This window comes from Oncorhynchus kisutch, linkage group LG15 (genome assembly GCF_002021735.2).
Source record: "Oncorhynchus kisutch isolate 150728-3 linkage group LG15, Okis_V2, whole genome shotgun sequence".
NCBI classification, from domain to species: Eukaryota; Metazoa; Chordata; class Actinopteri; order Salmoniformes; family Salmonidae; genus Oncorhynchus; species Oncorhynchus kisutch.
The window spans coordinates 8,690,352-8,710,000 of NC_034188.2; the positions used below are offsets into that span (position 1 = coordinate 8,690,352).

Here is a 19,649-nt window from a genome sequence, read left to right on the forward strand (position 1 = left end):
CCTGGAGCATTACATTACCCATACTGCTGTGGTTCTCTTCCCTCCTCCCCCTTAGAGACCCCTGGAGCATTACATTACCCATACTGCTGTGTTTCTCTTCTGTCCTCCCCCTTAGAGACCCCTGGAGCATTACATTACCCATACTGCTGTGGTTCTCTTCTGTCCCCCCACCCTTAGAGACTCCTGGAGCATTACATTACCCATACTGCTGTGTTTCTCTTCTGTCCCCCCCCCCCCCCCTTAGAGACCCCTGGAGCATTACATTACCCATACTGCTGTGTTTCTCTTCTGTCCCCCCCCCCCTTAGAGACCCCTGGAGCATTACATTACCCATACTGCTGTGTTTCTCTTCTGTCCCCCCCCCCCTTAGAGACCCCTGGAGCATTACATTACCCATACTGCTGTGTCTGCTCTAATACTCTCTCTCCTCTCCTATACTGTAACACTCACTAGATAAATAACTGCAGTGGTTTCTCATCTTGCAGCAAATGCTTGTTGATACGAGAGCAGTTTATTCAGTCTGAGTTTCATGTCTCATTGGGTGTTTAGTGAATAGGGCTATGATGATATAATGATGAGAGAGAGAGAGATGGAGAGATGGGGGGAGAGAGAGAGAGAGCAAGATGGAGAGAGAGAGATGGGGAGAGAGAGGGAGAGAGAGAGATGGAGATAGAGAGAGATAGAGAGAGAGAGAGCGAGATGGAGAGAGAGAGAGATATGGAGAGAGATGGAGAGAGAGAGAGATGGAGAGAGAGAGAGGGAGAGAGAGAGAGGGAGAGAGAGATGGAGAGAGAGAGCGAGATGGAGAGAGAGAGAGATATGGAGAGAGAGAGATGGAGAGAGAGAGAGAGATGGAGAGAGAGAGAGATGGAGAGAGAGAGAGAGAGAGAGAAGTTATTAGCAGGAGAGCTTCCTCTCATTTATGATCGTTTGGCACAGCAACATAATGCAGTGAAATGTTGCTCTCCTTTACCAATAATTCATAGGGTTTCCCAAAACATATCCTTCTCATGTCCTAACATCCTCATCCGTTCCAGAGGAGGAATTCATATTTCACGGAAGGTTTGTGATTGGAATTCAGATGGCTCCTAATTCCGCACTAGAGTATAGCAGGGTAGCAGTATAGCATGGTAGTAGTATAGTAGTATAGCAGTATAGTAGTATAGCAGGGTGGTATAGTAGCATAGTATAGCAGTATAGTAGGGTAGTAGTATAGTAGTGTAATATTGTACAGTAGTATAGCAGTATAATAGTATAAAAGGGTAGTAGTATAGCAGTATAGTAGGGTAGTAGTATAGTAGCATAGTATAGCAGTATAGTAGGGTAGTAGTATAGTAGTGTAATATTGTACAGTAGTATAGCAGTATAATAGTATAAAAGGGTAGTAGTATAGCAGTATAGTAGGGTCGTAGTATAGTAGCATAGTATAGCAGTATAGTAGGGTAGTAGCATAGTAGCATAGTATAGCAGTATAGTAGGGTAGTAGTATAGTAGCATAGTATAGCAGTATAGTAGGGTAGTAGTATAGTAGTGTAATATTGTACAGTAGTATAGCAGTATACTAGTATAAAAGGGTAGTAGTATAGCAGTATAGTAGGGTAGTAGTATAGTAGCGCAGTATAGTAGGGTAGTAGTATAGTAGCATAGTATAGCAGTATAGTAGGGTAGTAGTATAGTAGCATAGTATAGCAGTATAGTAGGGTAGTAGTATAGTAGCATAGTATATCAGTATAGTAGGGTAGTAGTATAGTAGCATGGTATAGCAGTATAGTAGGGTAGTAGTATAGTAGCATAGTATAGCAGTATAGTAGGGTAGTAGTATATTAGCATAGTATAGCAGTATAGTAGGGTAGTAGTATAGTAGTGTAATATTGTACAGTAGTATAGCAGTATCATAGTATCGAAGGGTAGTAGTATAGCAGGGTAGTAGTATAGCAGTACAGTAGTATTACAGTATAGTATAGCAGTATATTAAAGTGGTATAGTAGTATAGTAGTATAGCAGTGTAATATCAAATCAAATTTTATTGGTCACATACACATGGTTAGCAGATGTTAATGCTTGTGCTTCTAGTTCCGACCGTGCAGTAATATCTAACAAGTAATCTAACAATTTCACAACAACTACCTCATACACACAAGTGTAAAGGGATGAATAAGAATATGTACATATAAATATATGATTGAGTGATGGCCGAACGGCATGGGCAAGACAGTATAGCAGCATAGTAGTGTAGTATAGCAGTATAGTGTAGAGGTGTAGTATAGCAGTATAGTAGTATAGTATCGCAGTATAGTATTGCAGTATAGCAGTATTGGGTTTGTGTCATGGGGGATGTCTTCATGGGCTAAACTCTGCCTGTTCTCAGAGTAGTACATTGGTAGTTGAAGATATCCCTCTAGTGGTGTGGGGGCTGTACCTTGGCAAAGTGGGTGGGGTTATATCCTTCCTGTTTGGCCCTGTCCAGGGCCTCCAGTATTTATGCTGCAATTGTTTGTTTCGGGGGTCTAGGGCCAGTCTGTTATATCTGGAGTATTTCTCCTGTCTTATCCGGTGTCCTGTGTGAATTTAAGTATGCTCCCTCTTTTTCTCGCTCTCTTTCTCTCTTCTCTCGGAGGACCTGAGCCCTAGGACCATGCCTCAGGACTACCTGGCATGATGACTCCTTGCTGTCCCCAGTCCACCTGGTCGTGCTACTGCTCTAGTTTCAACTGTTCTGTCTGCGGCTATGGAACCCTGACCTGTTTACTGGACGTGCTACCTTGTCTAGCAGGGTAGCAGTATATCAGGGTAGCAGTATAGCATGGTAGTAGTATAGCGGGGCAGTAGTATAGCAGTATAGAAATATAGCAGTATAGTAGTACAGCAGGGTAGCGGTATAGTAGTATACCAGGGTAGTAGAATAGCAGGGTAGTACTATAGCAGGATAGTAGTATAGCAGTATAGCAGGGTAGTAGTATAGCAGGGTAGCAGTATAGCAGGGTAGCAGTAGAGCAGGGTAGTAGTATAGCAGGGTAGCAGTAAAGCAGGGTAGCAGTATAGCAGGATAGTAGTATAGCAGTATAGCAGTATAGCAGTATAGCAGAGTAGTAGTATAGAAGGGTAGTAGTATAGCAGTATATCAGGGTAGTAGTATAGTAGTATAGCAGTATAGCAGGGTAGTAGTATAGCAGTATAGCAGTATAGCAGGGTAGTAGTATAGCAGGGTAGTAGTATAGTAGTATAGTAGTATAACATGGTAGTAGTATAGCAGGGTAGTAGTATAGCAGGGTAGCAGTATAGCTGTATAGCAGTATAGTAGTATAGCGGTATAGCAGTATAGTAGTATAGCAGGGTAGTAGTATAGCAGTATAGTAGTATAGCAGGGTAGTAGTATAGCAGTACAACAGGGTAGTAGTATAGCAGTATAGCAGGGTAGTAGTATAGCAGTATAGTAGTATAGCAGTATAGCAGGGTAGTATAGCAGTATAGTAGTATAGCAGTATAGCAGGGCAGTAGTATAGCAGTATAGCAGTATAGCAGTATAGTAGTATAGCAGTATAGCAGTATAGTAGCATAGCAGTATAGCAGGGTAGTGGTATAGAAGTATAGAAGTATAGCAGTACAGTAGTATAGCAGGGTAGTAGTATAGCAGGGTAGTAGTATAGCATTATAGTAGTATAGCAGTATAGCAGTATAGCAGGGCAGTAGTATAGTAGTATAGCAGGGTAGTAGTATAGCAGTATAGTAGTATTGCAATATAGCAGTATAGCAGTATAGCAGTATAGTAGTATAGCAGTATAGCAGGATAGTAGTATAGAAGTATAGCAGTATAGTAGTATAGCAGGGTAGTAGTATAGCAGGGTAGTAGTATAGCAGGGGAGTAGTATAGCAGTATATTAGTATAGCAGTATAGTTGTATAGCAGTATATTAGTATAGCAGTATAGTAGTATAGCAGTATAGCAGGGCAGTAGTATAGTAGTATAGCAGGGTAGTAGTATAGCAGCATAGTAGTATAGCAGGGTAGTAGTATAGCAGTATATTAGTATAGCAGTATAGTTGTATAGCAGTACATTAGTATAGCAGTATAGTAGTATAGCAGTATAGCAGGGCAGTAGTATAGTAGTATAGCAGGGTAGTAGTATAGCAGTATAGTAGTATAGCAGTCTAGCAGTATAGCAGGGTAGTAGTATGGAAGTATAGAAGTATAGCAGTATAGCAGTATAGTAGTATAGCAGGGTAGTAGTATAGCAGGGTAGTAGTATAGCAGTATAGTAGTATAGCAGTATATTAGTATAGCAGTATAGTAGTATAGCAGTATAGCAGGGCAGTAGTATAGTAGTATAGCAGGGCAGTAGTATAGCAGTATAGCAGGGTAGTAGTATAGCAGTATAGCAGGGTAGTAATATAGCAGGGTAGTAGTATAGCAGTATAGCAGGGTAGTAGTATAGCAGTATAGCAGCATAGTAGTATACGCAGTATACCAGTATAGTAGTATATCAGGGTAGTAGTATAGCGGTACAGAAGTATAGCAGTATAGCAGTATAGTAGTATAGTAGTATAGCAGGGTAGTAGTATAGCAGTATAGTAGTACAGCAGGGTAGTAGTATAGCAGTATAGCAGTATAGCAGTATAGTAGTATAGCAGTATAGTAGTATAGCAGTATATTAGTATAGTAGTATAGCAGTATATGAGTTTAGCAGGGTAGCAGTATAGCGGGGTAGTAGTATAGCGGTGTAGTAGTATAGCAGTATAGCAGTATAGAAGGGTAGTAGTATAGCAGTATAGTAGGGATGCGGGGTAGTAGTATAGCAGGGTAGTAGTATAGCAGTATAGTAGTATAGCAGGGCGGTAGTATAGCAGGGCAGTAGTATAACATTATAGTAGTATAGCAGTATAGCAGGGTAGTAGTATAGCAGGGTAGTAGTATAGTAGTATAGCAGTATAGTAGTATAGCAGTATAGCATGGTAGTAGTATAGCAGGGTAGCAGTATAGCAGGGTGGTAGTATAGCAGTATAGTAGTATAGCAGTATAGTCGTATAGCAAGGTAGTAGTATAGCAATATAGCCTATGTAGATGCATACTGTAACAAAGTAGGGTTTAAACAAGTCATTCAGAAACAGAACCCTCAACACACTAGACAACATTACTGCCCACTTGTCTGTGAAGACTCTGTGATCTGTCCATGCCTCTGTAGAAGCCAGCTATACTGTAGTCCTATGTAAGACTAAATGTATTTATAAAGCCCTTTTTACATCAGCTGATATCTCAAAGTGCTGTACAGAAACCCAGCCTAAAACCCCAAACAGCAAGCAATGCAGGTGTAGAAGCACAGTGGCTTGGAAAAACTCCCTAGAAAGGACAGAACCTAGGAAGAAACCTAGAGAGGAACCAGGCTATGTGGGGTGGCCAGTCCTCTTCTGGCTGTGCCGGGTGGGGATTAGACACCTAGAGAGGAACCAGGCTATGTGGGGTGGCCAGTCCTCTTCTGGCTGTGCCGGGTGGGGATTAGACACCTAGAGAGGAACCAGGCTATGTGGGGTGGCCAGTCCTCTTCTGGCTGTGCCGGGTGGGGATTAGACACCTAGAGAGGAACCAGGCTATGTGGGGTGGCCAGTCCTCTTCTGGCTGTGCCGGGTGGGGATTAGACACCTAGAGAGGAACCAGGCTATGTGGGGTGGCCAGTCCTCTTCTGGCTGTGCCGGGTGGGGATTAGACACCTAGAGAGGAACCAGGCTATGTGGGGTGGCCAGTCCTCTTCTGGCTGTGCCGGGTGGGGATTAGACACCTAGAGAGGAACCAGGCTATGTGGGGTGGCCAGTCCTCTTCTGGCTGTGCCGGGTGGGGATTATAAGAGACCTGGCCATTAAGGCCAGATTGTTGAGGGTGCAACAGGTCAGTATGTCAGTAGTAAATGTCAGTTGGCTTTTCATAGCCGAGCATTCAGAGGTCAAGACAGCAGGTGTGTGTGTGTGCGTATGCGTGTGTGTGTGTGTGTGTGTGTGTGTGTGTGTGTGTGTGTGTGTGTGTGTGTGTGTGTGTGTGAGAGAAAGTCCGGGACAAGGTAGCACATCCGGTGTACAGGTCAGGGTTCCACCCGGACCAGGTGGACCGGGTACAGCCAGGAGTCATCAGGCCAGGTAGTCCTGCGGCATCGTCCTGGGCTCAGGTCCTCCAGGAGTGGAGAGAGAGAGAGAATTAGAGAGAGCATAATTCAAATCAAATCAAATCAAATGTATTTATATAGCCCTTCGTACATCAGCTGATATCTCAAAGTGCTGTACAGAAACCCAGCCTAAAACCCCAAACAGCAAGCAATGCAGGTGTAGAAGCACGGTGGCTAGGAAAAACTCCCTAGAAAGGCCAAAACCTAGGAAGAAACCTAGAGAGGAACCAGGCTATGTGGGGTGGCCAGTCCTCTTCTGGCTGTGCCGGGTGGAGATTATAACAGAACATGGCCAAGATGTTCAAATGTTCATAAATGACCAGCATGGTCGAATAATAATAAGGCAGAACAGCAGCACGGTCAGGTGGACTGGGGACAACAAGGAGTCATCATGTCATAGTTAAATTCACATGGGACACCAGATAAGACAGGAGAATTATACCAGATATTTATTTATTTATTTTTATTTCACCTTTATTTAACCAGGTAGGCTAGTTGAGAACACCTTTATTTAACCAGGTAGGCTAGTTGAGAACACCTTTATTTAACCAGGTAGGCCAGTTGAGAACACCTTTATTTAACCAGGTAGGCTAGTTGAGAACACCTTTATTTAACCAGGTAGGCTAGTTGAGAACACCTTTATTTAACCAGGTAGGCTAGTTGAGAACACCTTTATTTAACCAGGTAGGCTAGTTGAGAACACCTTTATTTAACCAGGTAGGCTAGTTGAGAACACCTTTATTTAACCAGGTAGGCTAGTTGAGAACAAGTTCTCATTTGCAACTGCAACCTGGCCAAGATAAAGCATAGCAGTGTGAACAGACAACACAGAGTTACACATGGAGTAAACAATTAACAAGTCAATAACACAGTAGGAAAAAAAAGGGGGAGTCTATATACATTGTGTGCAAAAGGCATGAGGAGGTAGGCGAATAATTACAATTTTGCAGATTAACACTGGAGTGATAAATGATCAGATGGTCATGTACAGGTAGAGATACTGGTGTGCAAAAGAGCAGAAAAGTAAATAAATAAAAACAGTATGGGGATGAGTTAGGTAAAAATGGGTGGGCTATTTACAGCTGCAGCGATCGGTTAGCTGCTCAGATAGCAGATGTTTGAAGTAGGTGAGGGAGATAAAAGTCTCCAACTTCAGCGATTTTTGCAATTCGTTCCAGTCACAGGCAGCAGAGAACTGGAACGAAAGGCGGCCAAATGAGGTGTTGGCTTTAGGGATGATCAGTAACAGACTGACCCTAGCCCATCAGCACATAGACTATTGCAGCATAGATACTGGAGGCTGCGACAGTGGGGTCGGGGGACACTGTGGCCCTGTCCGACGATACCCCCGGATAGGGCTAACCAGGCAGGATATAACCTCATCCACCTTGTCAAAGCACAGCCCCCACACACCCCTAGAGGTATATCAACAGACCACTAACTTACTACCCTGAGACAAGGCTGAGTATAGCCCTCGAAGATCTCCTCCACCGTACAAGCCCGAGGGGGTGCAAAACCGGACAGGAAGATCCCGTCAGTGAATCAACCCACTCAAGTGACTCATCCCTCCTAGGGACGGCATGGACGAGCACCAGTAAGCCAGTGACTCAGCCCCCGTAATAGGGTCAGAGGCAGAGAATCCCAGTGGAGAGAGGGGAGCCGACCAGGCAGAGACAGCGCCTTGCCGTTCACCTTCACACCCCTGGGCCAGACTACACTCAATCATAGGACCTACTGAAGAGATGAGTCTTCAATAAAGACCATTCCATAAAAATGGAGCTCTATAGGAGAAACCCCTGCCTCCTACTGTTTACTTAGAAATTCTAGGGACAATTAGGACACCTGCGTCTTGTGATTGTAGCGTATGTGTAGGTATGTACGACAGGACCAAATCGGAGCGATAAGTAGGAGCAAGTCAATTTGAATGTGTTTTAGGTTAGCAGTAAAACCTTGAAATCAGCCCTAGCCTTAACAGGAAGCCAGTGTAGAGAGAGGATAGCAATGGAGTAATATGATCACATGTTTGGGTTCTAGTCAAGATAGTAGATGGTCTGACCATGCCTCTGTAGACCTCTGGTTTCTCTCTGTCAGAAAGGAAAGGCAGTCTGGGTCTCTGAGGTAATGTCCACCCAGGAGACATCCTTGAAAAATTAACAGTGGAAAACTGTGGTAATGGCTAGCAGCTAGTAATGAGGAAACCTGATTCCCCCCTGCTGCCAGGCCAAGAGGGTAACAGCCCTTACTGAAGAACCTCCAGCTGACCCCGTTGGGAACCCAGATGGGGTAAATAAAGAGGAGGAAAAATAAGAAACAGGGTAGGAATGATGGATTGTTTAGAAGGATAAATGAGAAAATAATTTTCCGACACCCAGCACAAACGTCAACATAACAGGAGATGATGGCTAGATAGACCTCTCTTTATAATGCATGAATCTTTCCGGGGCAGTGATGCACTTCTCATGAATAATAGAACGTACGCGTCGAGGTATTGACGACATTCCATTCAGAGGGACATAACCTAACCTAAAGGAGCCAACCCAGGCAGTGGAAATGAGGAGTGACTAAGCCTTCTGTTAGAAGCCAGGCCCGGACTGGGGTTGGACAGAGGGGGAGGTGTAATGGTGAATTATTAACTCACCGTCAGCTATCTACTGATTGAGTTACATGGAGCCGTTTGGTACGTTGACCCGACGCACAATATCTGATCGTGTTGCACCTGGCATGCTATATACAGCACCGTCGTCCCTGCACACTGATCAACTAAACTTAGTCAGATTTAGAATGGAAGGAAGTGGAATGCTTATTCCGGGCTAGACCTACCTAACCCTTCTTTACAATATTCCTATCCTGTACTTTACACCCTTATGACAATGAGTCAAATTGAATTGAATGCATCATCTCTTTGTCCGGTAGTTTCCACATTCATCTTGAATCCTGTCTTTTCCTAAATCTTTAGTCACAAAGAGTCCAGTATTTGATCTGCCATGTTGTTGTTACAGAAGTCAAATGACCAATTCCCCCCCCCCCCCCCCCCCACTGACGATAACTGATTACAATAAAGCTCATTGATCACAGAAGAGTCTAAATAAACATATTTACTACAGCTATGGAGAGCACCAGGAAAGTAAACTAAGTTGTGCATTATAATGCATTATTTTATTTTACCTTTATTTAACCAGGCAAGTCAGGTAACAAATTCTTATTTTCAATGACGGCCTAGGAACAGTGGGTTAACTGCCTGTTCAGGGGCAGAACCACAGATTTGTACCTTGTCAGCTGGGGGATTTGAACTAGCAACTTTTTTGGGCTACCAGTCCAACGCTCTAACCACTAGGCTACCTGCCACCTCTACACTCTAACCACTAGGATACCTGCCTTCCCTACACTCTAACCACTAGGCTACCTGCCACCTCTACACTCTAACCACTAGGCTACCCTGCCACCTCTACACTCTAACCACTAGGCTCCCTGCCACCTCCACACTCTAACCACTAGGCTACCTGCCACCTCTACACTCTAACCACTAGGCTACCCTGCCGCCTCTACACTCTAACCACTAGGCTACCTGCCTTCCCTACACTCTAACCACTAGGCTACCTGCCACCTCTACACTCTAACCACTAGGCTACCCTGCCACCTCTACACTCTAACCACTAGGCTACCTGCCACCTCTACACTCTAACCACTAGGCTACCTGCCGCCCCTACACTCTAACCACTAGGCTACCTGCCGTCCCTACACTCTAACCACTAGGCTACCCTGCCACCTCTACACTCTAACCACTAGGCTACCCTGCCACCTCTACACTCTAACCACTAGGCTACCTGCCACCTCTACACTCTAACCACTAGGCTACCCTGCCACCTCTACACTCTAACCACTAGGCTACCTGCCACCTCTACACTCTAACCACTAGGCTACCTGCCACCTCTACACTCTAACCACTAGGCTACCTGCCACCTCTACACTCTAACCACTAGGCTACCCTGCCACCTCTACACTCTAACCACTAGGCTACCCTGCCACCTCTACACTCTAACCACTAGGCTACCTGCCACCTCTACACTCTAACCACTAGGCTACCTGCCACCTCCACACTCTAACCACTAGGCTACCCTGCCACCTCTACACTCTAACCACTAGGCTACCTGCCACCTCTACACTCTAACCACTAGGCTACCTGCCACCTCTACACTCTAACCACTAGGCTACCCTGCCACCTCTACACTCTAACCACTAGGCTACCTGCCACCTCTACACTCTAACCACTAGGCTACCCTGCCACCTCTACACTCTAACCACTAGGCTACCTGCCACCTCTACACTCTAACCACTAGGCTACTCTGCCACCTCTACACTCTAACCACTAGGCTACCCTGCCACCTCTACACTCTAACCACTAGGCTACCTGCCACCTCTACACTCTAACCACTAGGCTACCCTGCCACCTCTACACTCTAACCACTAGGCTACCTGCCACCTCTACACTCTAACCACTAGGCTACCTGCCACCTCTACACTCTAACCACTAGGCTACCCTGCCACCTCTACACTCTAACCACTAGGCTACCCTGCCACCTCTACACTCTAACCACTAGGCTACCCTGCCACCTCTACACTCTAACCACTAGGCTACCTGCCACCTCTACACTCTAACCACTAGGCTACCCTGCCACCTCTACACTCTAACCACTAGGCTACCCTGCCACCTCTACACTCTAACCACTAGGCTACCTGCCACCTCTACACTCTAACCACTAGGCTACCCTGCCACCTCTACACTCTAACCACTAGGCTACCCTGCCACCTCTACACTCTAACCACTAGGCTACCCTGCCACCTCTACACTCTAACCACTAGGCTACCTGCCACCTCTACACTCTAACCACTAGACTACCTGCCACCTCTACACTCTAACCACTAGGCTACCCTGCCACCTCTACACTCTAACCACTAGGCTACCTGCCACCTCTACACTCTAACCACTAGGCTACCCTGCCGCCCCATAATGCTTGATGAAGAGAGTTTCCATATGAAGTGTTATGGGAAACTCCTGTTGCAGCCTCATGGTTGAATACAAACACTCAACTTCTGACCACCGACACCTCTCCTAGGCCTTCCTTCCTTCCCTCTCCCAAACCCAAACACAAGGAAAGGCTTGAAGGTCCCCAGCTATCCCATTATCCTATCCACTCTGCTGCTGTGGCCCCCAGCTATCCCATGATCCTCTCCCACCCCGTTGCTGTGGCCCCCAGCTATCCCATGATCCTCTCCCACTCTGCTGCTGTGGCCCCCAGCTATCCCATGATCCTCTCCCACTCTGCTGCTGTGGCCCCCAGCTATCCCATGATCCTCTCCCACCCTGTTGCTGTGGCCCCCAGCTATCCCATGATCCCATCCCACCCCGTTGCTGTGGCCCCCAGCTATCCCATGATCCCATCCCACCCCGTTGCTGTGGCCCCCAGCTATCCCATGATCCTCTCCCAATCTGCTGCTGTGATGCAGGCAGAATGGTATATTCATCAGTCATCAGTCAGAGAAATGGGGGAAATCCATTTATTTGCTTGTTTACATTGTAATATAATACACTGTGATTGGCTTGTAGCTAGGTCTACTGTAAACAGTTTAATATGATGTACACTACACTGGATGGAGTTTAATATGATGTACACTACACTGGATGGAGTTTATAATGATGTACACTACACTGGATGGAGTTTAATATGATGTACACTACACTGGATGGAGTTTAATATGATGTACACTACACTGGATGGAGTTTAATATGATGTACACTACACTGGATGGAGTTTAATATGATGTACACTACACTGGATGGAGTTTAATATGATGTACACTACACTGGATGGAGTTTAATATGATGTACACTACACTGGATGGAGTTTAATATGATGTACACTACACTGGATGGAGTTTAATATGATGTACACTTTTTATTTTATTTTTTATTTCACCTTTATTTAACCAGGTAGGCTAGTTGAGAACAAGTTCTCATTTACAACTGCGACCTGGCCAAGATAAAGCATAGCAGTGTGAGCATACAACAAAGAGTTACACATGGAGTAAACAATTAACAAGTCAATAACACAGTAGAAAACGAAGGGGGGGTCTATATACAATGTGTGCAAAAGGCATGAGGAGGTAGGCAAATAATTACAATTTTGCAGATTAACACTGGAGTGATAAAAGATCAGATGGTCATGTACAGGTAGAGATATTGGTGTGCAGAAGAGCAGAAAAGTAAATAAATAGAAACAGTACGGGGATGAGGTAGGTGAAAAGGGTGGGCTATTTACCAATAGACTATGTACAGCTGCAGCGATCGGTTAGCTGCTCAGATAGCTGATGTTTGAAGTTGGTGAGGGAGATAAAAGTCTCCAACTTCAGCGATTTTTGCAATTCGTTCCAGTCACAGGCAGCAGAGTACTGGAACGAAAGGCGGCCAAATGAGGTGTTGGCTTTAGGGATGATCAGTGAGATACACCTGCTGGAGCGCGTGCTACGGATGGGTGTTGCCATCGTGACCAGTGAGCTGAGATAAGGCGGAGCTTTACCTAGCATAGACTTGTAGATGACCTGGAGCCAGTGGGTCTGGCGACGAATATGTAGCGAGGGCCAGCCGACTAGAGCATACAAGTCGCAGTGGTGGGTAGTATAAGGTGCTTTAGTGACAAAACGGATGGCACTGTGATAGACTGCATCCAGTTTGCTGAGTAGAGTGTTGGAAGCCATTTTGTAGATGACATCGCCGAAGTCGAGGATCGGTAGGATAGTCAGTTTTACTAGGGTAAGCTTGGCGGCTTGAGTGAAGGAGGCTTTGTTGCGGAATAGAAAGCCGACTCTTGATTTGATTTTCGATTGGAGATGTTTGATATGAGTCTGGAAGGAGAGTTTGCAGTCTAGCCAGACACCTAGGTACTTATAGACGTCCACATATTCTAGGTCGGAACCATCCAGGGTGGTGATGCTAGTCGGGCATGCAGGTGCAGGCAGCGACCGGTTGAAAAGCATGCATTTGGTTTTACTAGCGTTTAAGAGCAGTTGGAGGCCACGGAAGGAGTGTTGTATGGCATTGAAGCTTGTTTGGAGGTTAGATAGCACAGTGTCCAAAGACGGGCCGAAAGTATATAGAATGGTGTCGTCTGCGTAGAGGTGGATCAGGGAATCGCCCGCAGCAAGAGCAACATCATTGATATACACAGAGAAAAGAGTCGGCCCGAGAATTGAACCCTGTGGCACCCCCATAGAGACTGCCAGAGGACCGGACAGCATGCCCTCCGATTTGACACACTGAACTCTGTCTGCAAAGTAATTGGTGAACCAGGCAAGGCAGTCATCCGAAAAACCGAGGCTACTGAGTCTGCCGATAAGAATATGGTGATTGACAGAGTCGAAAGCCTTGGCGAGGTCGATGAAGACGGCTGCACAGTACTGTCTTTTATCGATGGCGGTTATGATGTCGTTTAGTACCTTGAGTGTGGCTGAGGTGCACCCATGACCGGCTCGGAAACCAGATTGCACAGCGGAGAAGGTACGGTGGGATTCGAGATGGTCAGTGACCTGTTTGTTGACTTGGCTTTCGAAGACCTTAGATAGGCAGGGCAGGATGGATATAGGTCTGTAACAGTTTGGGTCCAGGGTGTACACTACACTGGATGGAGTTTAATATGATGTACACTACACTGGATGGAGTTGAATATGATGTACACTACACTGGATGGAGTTTAATATGATGTACACTGCACTGGATGGAGTTTAATATGATGTACACTACACTGGATGGAGTTGAATATGATGTACACTACACTGGATGGAGTTTAATATGATGTACACTACACTGGATGGAGTTTAATATGATGTACACTACACTGGATGGAGTTTAATATGATGTACACTACACTGGATGGAGTTTAATATGATGTACACTACACTGGATGGAGTTGAATATGATGTACACTACACTGGATGGAGTTGAATATGATGTACACTACACTGGATGGATTTGAATATGATGTACACTACACTGGATGGAGTTGAATATGATGTACACTACACTGGATGGAGTTTAATATGATGTACACTACACTGGATGGAGTTTAATATGATGTACACTACACTGGATGGAGTTGAATATGATGTACACTACACTGGATGGAGTTTAATATGATGTACACTACACTGGATGGAGTTTAATATGATGTACACTACACTGGATGGAGTTTAATATGATGTACACTGCACTGGATGGAGTTTAATATGATGTACACTACACTGGATGGAGTTGAATATGATGTACATTACACTGGATGGAGTTTAATATGATGTACACTACACTGGATGGAGTTTAATATGATGTACACTACACTGGATGGAGTTTAATATGATGTACACTACACTGGATGGAGTTGAATATGATGTACACTACACTGGATGGAGTTTAATATGATGTACACTACACTGGATGGATTTGAATATGATGTACACTACACTGGATGGAGTTGAATATGATGTACACTACACTGGATGGAGTTTAATATGATGTACACTACACTGGATGGAGTTGAATATGATGTACACTACACTGGATGGAGTTTAATATGATGTACACTACACTGGATGGAGTTTAATATGATGTACACTACACTGGATGGAGTTTAATATGATGTACACTACACTGGATGGAGTTTATAAGGATGTACACTACACTGGATGGAGTTTAATATGATGTACACTACACTGGATGGAGTTTAATATGATGTACACTACACTGGATGGAGTTGAATATGATGTACACTACACTGGATGGAGTTTAATATGATGTACACTACACTGGATGGAGTTTAATATGATGTACACTACACTGGATGGAGTTTAATATGATGTACACTACACTGGATGGAGTTTATAAGGATGTACACTACACTGGATGGAGTTTAATATGATGTACACTACACTGGATGGAGTTTAATATGATGTACACTATAATGGAAACAGGGCGCATTAAGATGGTTGTAATCTTACGTAATATCTCCAAGGAAACACTTCATATAGTTTATTATTAATTCAACTAATATATCTCATATTGTAAATTAATAAAATGTTGGTAGGTTCTGGTATATTCCGTTGGTTCCATGTGGTCACATGGATATTACAGCAATATAATATATTGAGCTTCCTCAACTTCAAATGTTGTTGTTGTTATGGTGCTGTACTGTCTTCTCACCTGCTTTTATAAACAGTGTCATTGTTTATATAAAAACACGGACTGATCTATGGGCAACATTCCACATAACAACGTGTCAACATCAAATCCTTCTGGAAGAGAGACAGTAACAGCTTCTGTGTCAGATCTCTTGTTTTTGTTTCTTCCTAAAAATGCATCGTTCTAAACTTAATTGATACCAAAGACAGTTCTAGCTTCAGAGAAGGCAGTTTCAGAGAAGAGGAGTCAGTCCTCGTTCTACCCATGTTATTCATAGCTAAGCCAGTCCTATGCGACTACACAGTAATAACTGTAGTGGCAACAAAGTCGTTACCTAGTCATTTCTACGTTGTTACCGTGGTAACGGGGTTTTATCGGTATAGGTTATTACGTAATTGTATTCCTCAACTAATTGTTGTCTCTTACTTATTGTTTCAGATGAGGATAGTGTGTAAGGACGTGACTGCCGAGACCCTTTACGACGTCCTTCATGACACCAGCTACCGGAAGAAATGGGACAGCAACATGATCGACACCCACGACATCGGCAGGCTCACTGTCAACGCAGACGTAGGATATTACTCCTGTGAGTTAGTGTCAGAAATAGGATATGACTTCTGTGAGTTAGTGTCAGATGTAGGATATTACTCCTGTGGGTTAGTGTCAGATGTAGGATATTACTCCTGTGAGTTAGTGTCAGACGTAGGATATTACTCTTGTGAGTTAGTGTCACATTGTTTACTGATGATAAGCCTCCTGCTATTGAATCAATATTCATGAGGCAGTGTGAGTCAATATGCCAGTCAGTGTGAGTCAATGTGTGAGTCAATGAGCCATTCAGCCTGAGTCAATTTGCCAGTCAGTGTGAGTCAAGGTGAGTCAATGTGCCGGTCAGTGTGAGTCAATGTGCCGGTCAGTGTGAGTCAAGGTGAGTCCATGTGCCGGTCAGTGTGAGTCAAGGTGATTCAATGTGCCGGTCAGTGTGAGTCAAGGTGAGTCCATGTGCCGGTCAGTGTGCGTCAAGGTGAGTCAATGTGCTGGTCAGTGTGAGTCAAGGTGAGTCCATGTGCCGGTCAGTGTGAGTCAAGGTGATTCAATGTGCCGGTCAGTGTGTGTCAAGGTGAGTCCATGTGCCGGTCAGTGTGAGTCAAGGTGAGTCCATCTGCCGGTCAGTGTGAGTCAAGGTGAGTCAATGTGCCGGTCAGTGTGAGTCAAGGTGAGTCCATGTGCCGGTCAGTGTGAGTCAAGGTGAGTCAATGTGCCGGTCAGTGTGAGTCAAGGTGAGTCCATGTGCCGGTCAGTGTGAGTCAAGGTGATTCAATGTGCCGGTCAGTGTGAATCAAGGTGAGTCCATGTGCCGGTCAGTGTGAGTCAAGGTGAGTCCATGTGCCGGTCAGTGTGAGTCAAGGTGAGTCAATGTGCCGGTCAGTGTGAGTCAAGGTGAGTCCATGTGCCGGTCAGTGTGAGTCAATTTGCCAGTCAGTGTGAGTCAATGTACCAGTCAGTTTGAGTCCATGTGCCGGTCAGTGTGAGTCAATATGCCAGTCAGTGTGAGTCAGTTTGCAACCTTTCGGTTTCTAGTCCATTTCTCTAACCACTAGGCTACCCTGCCGCCCCAAAATGTGCCGGTATGATTCAACAGAGGTAGCAGACTCAACGTAAAAGGTGTTTCTATGACCTAGGCCCTACTGTAACCACATGTTGCAGAAGAAAGGTACAGCAACCACACAATTTAGTCAGGCATAGAAATAGACTGAATAGACTGGGTTGTGAGGCAGTTCATCACTGTGAATCATTGACAATAGAATACTATAGTATGTGGACATTTGGACTCATTGAAACATCTTCCACTGAAGTCATGTTGTCATTGTGTTTTGTAGGGAAGTGCCCGAGCCCCCTGAAGAACAGGGACTTTGTTACCATGAGATCGTGGCTTCCTCTGGGCAACGACTACCTGATCATCAACTACTCTGTCAAACACCCGGTATGTACCTTTATCTACACACAATGTTGCATGGCTCGGAAATACTGCACAATGAAAAAGACAACCAGCACTCACAAAAGTATTTAAAAGAACAGTCTTTCTTTTATCAGCTGTCACAATGGACGAGCGGTCGGTCGTAGTTTTCACACAAGTAGGATTACTTTTGTGCTACAGCACCCGAAGATGAATTTACTTCTCTGAAGTTGAGCATGTCTTCTAGTGAATGTTGTACAATAGACAGATGCTATGAGTGCTGTTTGGCAGACTCAGTAAGAAAGTCCTGCCAGAGGCCCTGTCTACTGTTGAAGTGGGGTCAACATCTCTTCATGCCTCTGTTGTGAAGTCTGGGTTGAAGTTTGGGTTGTTTAACAACAACAACAAAAAACTCTAAACATAATATGAACAGCTGACTGGTTATTTTTTTGTATGGTAATTCATTAATGAATAAGACTTTGATTTGATTGGTCTTATTTCAGCAATATCCGCCCAAAAAGGACTATGTGAGAGCGGTGTCTCTGCTGACAGGATACCTGATTCAGTCCAACGGAGAAAACTCCTCCACTCTCTATTACCTGACGCAGGTCGATCCCAAAGGTAAAACCTTGTTTAACTGGTTATATACAGTACGGTACGTTTTAAATGATTTACATAACATGTTTTTGGTGTTGACGGTACAGCTCTATGCTGGTCAACACCAGTCCTGGATACAGTGCATCACTGTCATAGGGTGCTATGAGAAGACTGCTCTGTCTGTTTGTGTACATAACACCAGTTAGCTGAAAGACCCCTAGCTTCACTCCACACTGAGAGAGTCCTGTTGAAACACCTCTGTGTACACAGACACAGCTCTTAGGGAGGAATCAGGCGAAGATCAAACGCAACAAGATTACGTTTCAGCAGTAACTTTTTGAAACCTATTAGGTGGATGATACGACCTGTGGCTTATCCTTCCTATCCAAGATATTTAAGGTGCTTTTAACGGCCGTGTTTTAAAGAATGCCATTACTGACAGAGAGTTTAACCATTTAAATGCTGACATTGCATCTGATTAAAGTGTGGAGAGACCGTTTCACTGTAGTATACAGTATGTCTTCTCTTGCACCTTTTGTAAACCCAATGGCAGGGTGCAGCAGATCACCACATTGTCGACAACTACTCTGTGTGCCACGTTGTCATTTAACAACAGTCTAGCCTCATTTCTGTCCTTGAATGTGAAGAAACTCTATATCTACTGTATACTGTCCTTACTGTAAACCAGAGGTCCTGCATGAACTATATCTACTGTATACTGTCCTTACTGTAAACCAGAGGTCCTGCATGAACTATATCTAATGTATACTGTCCTTACTGTAAACCAGAGGTCCTGCATGAACTATATCTAATGTATACTGTCCTTACTGTAAACCAGAGGTCCTGCATGAACTATATCTACTGTATACTGTCCTTACTGTAAACCAGGGGTCCTGCATGAACTATATCTAATGTATACTGTCCTTACTGTAAACCAGAGGTCCTGCATGAACTATATCTACTGTATACTGTCCTTACTGTAAATCAGGGGTCCTGCATGAACTATATCTACTGTATACTGTAAACCAGAGGTCCTTCATGAACTATATATACTGTATACTGTCCTTACTGTAAACCAGGGGTCCTGCAGGAACTATATCAACACTTCTGTTCTGTATACTGTCCTTACTGTAGGAACTATATCAACAGGAAGCAAGCAGTGTGTTTTATTAAAGAGAGAAAAACACATTTTTTTCATAGGTCTGCCTAATAGAAATAGTTTGTATTGGTGTTAAACTTTCATCAGGGTTCTCACAAGGCACTGAAATTCAAGTACTGGAGTCAAGTCCTGTAATAAGACATTTTCTCAAGTTGGTACTTTAAAAGTATTTGAATTAAAATGAGAGGAGAACAGATAATGATCAAAATGTGTTTCTGAACAATATTATAAAAAAAAAAATATTGGTCTTGGGAATTAATTTCCAGGTAGACAACCAGAGTTTTATTTCCTCACGTTTCGCCCTGTGGTTGCCAGGAGAGCTCGCTCATTCCACACACACTGCCACTCAGCCAAGCAGGTACAGAACTGACTGGTTAGGGGACGTCAAACGTCACATTGATAGCTAAGATCCCGGGAAAATATAGATTCCTTTTATGTTTATGGAATATTTCAGGGATTTTTTACATTTCAATTCATTAAAACAAGACCCTGAGGAAGCCACGGTGATGCCGAAACGTTGGTAAATACCCATTAAATTGCTGGGAGTTTATACATGAAGTGTGAGA

The 19,649-nt window shown here is 44.2% G+C and overlaps 1 protein-coding gene across 1 annotated transcript in view; it reads left to right on the plus strand.

Annotated features, from left to right (window-relative positions):
- LOC109878025 (START domain-containing protein 10-like) overlaps nt 1-19,649 on the plus strand; it is a 37,824-nt gene that overhangs the window by 1,402 nt on the left and 16,773 nt on the right. The window contains exons 2-4 of the mRNA XM_020470257.2: nt 15,809-15,956; nt 17,251-17,354; nt 17,831-17,948. Coding sequence (XP_020325846.1) covers nt 15,809-15,956; nt 17,251-17,354; nt 17,831-17,948 — 370 coding nt within the window. The remainder of the gene's footprint in view (nt 1-15,808; nt 15,957-17,250; nt 17,355-17,830; nt 17,949-19,649) is intronic.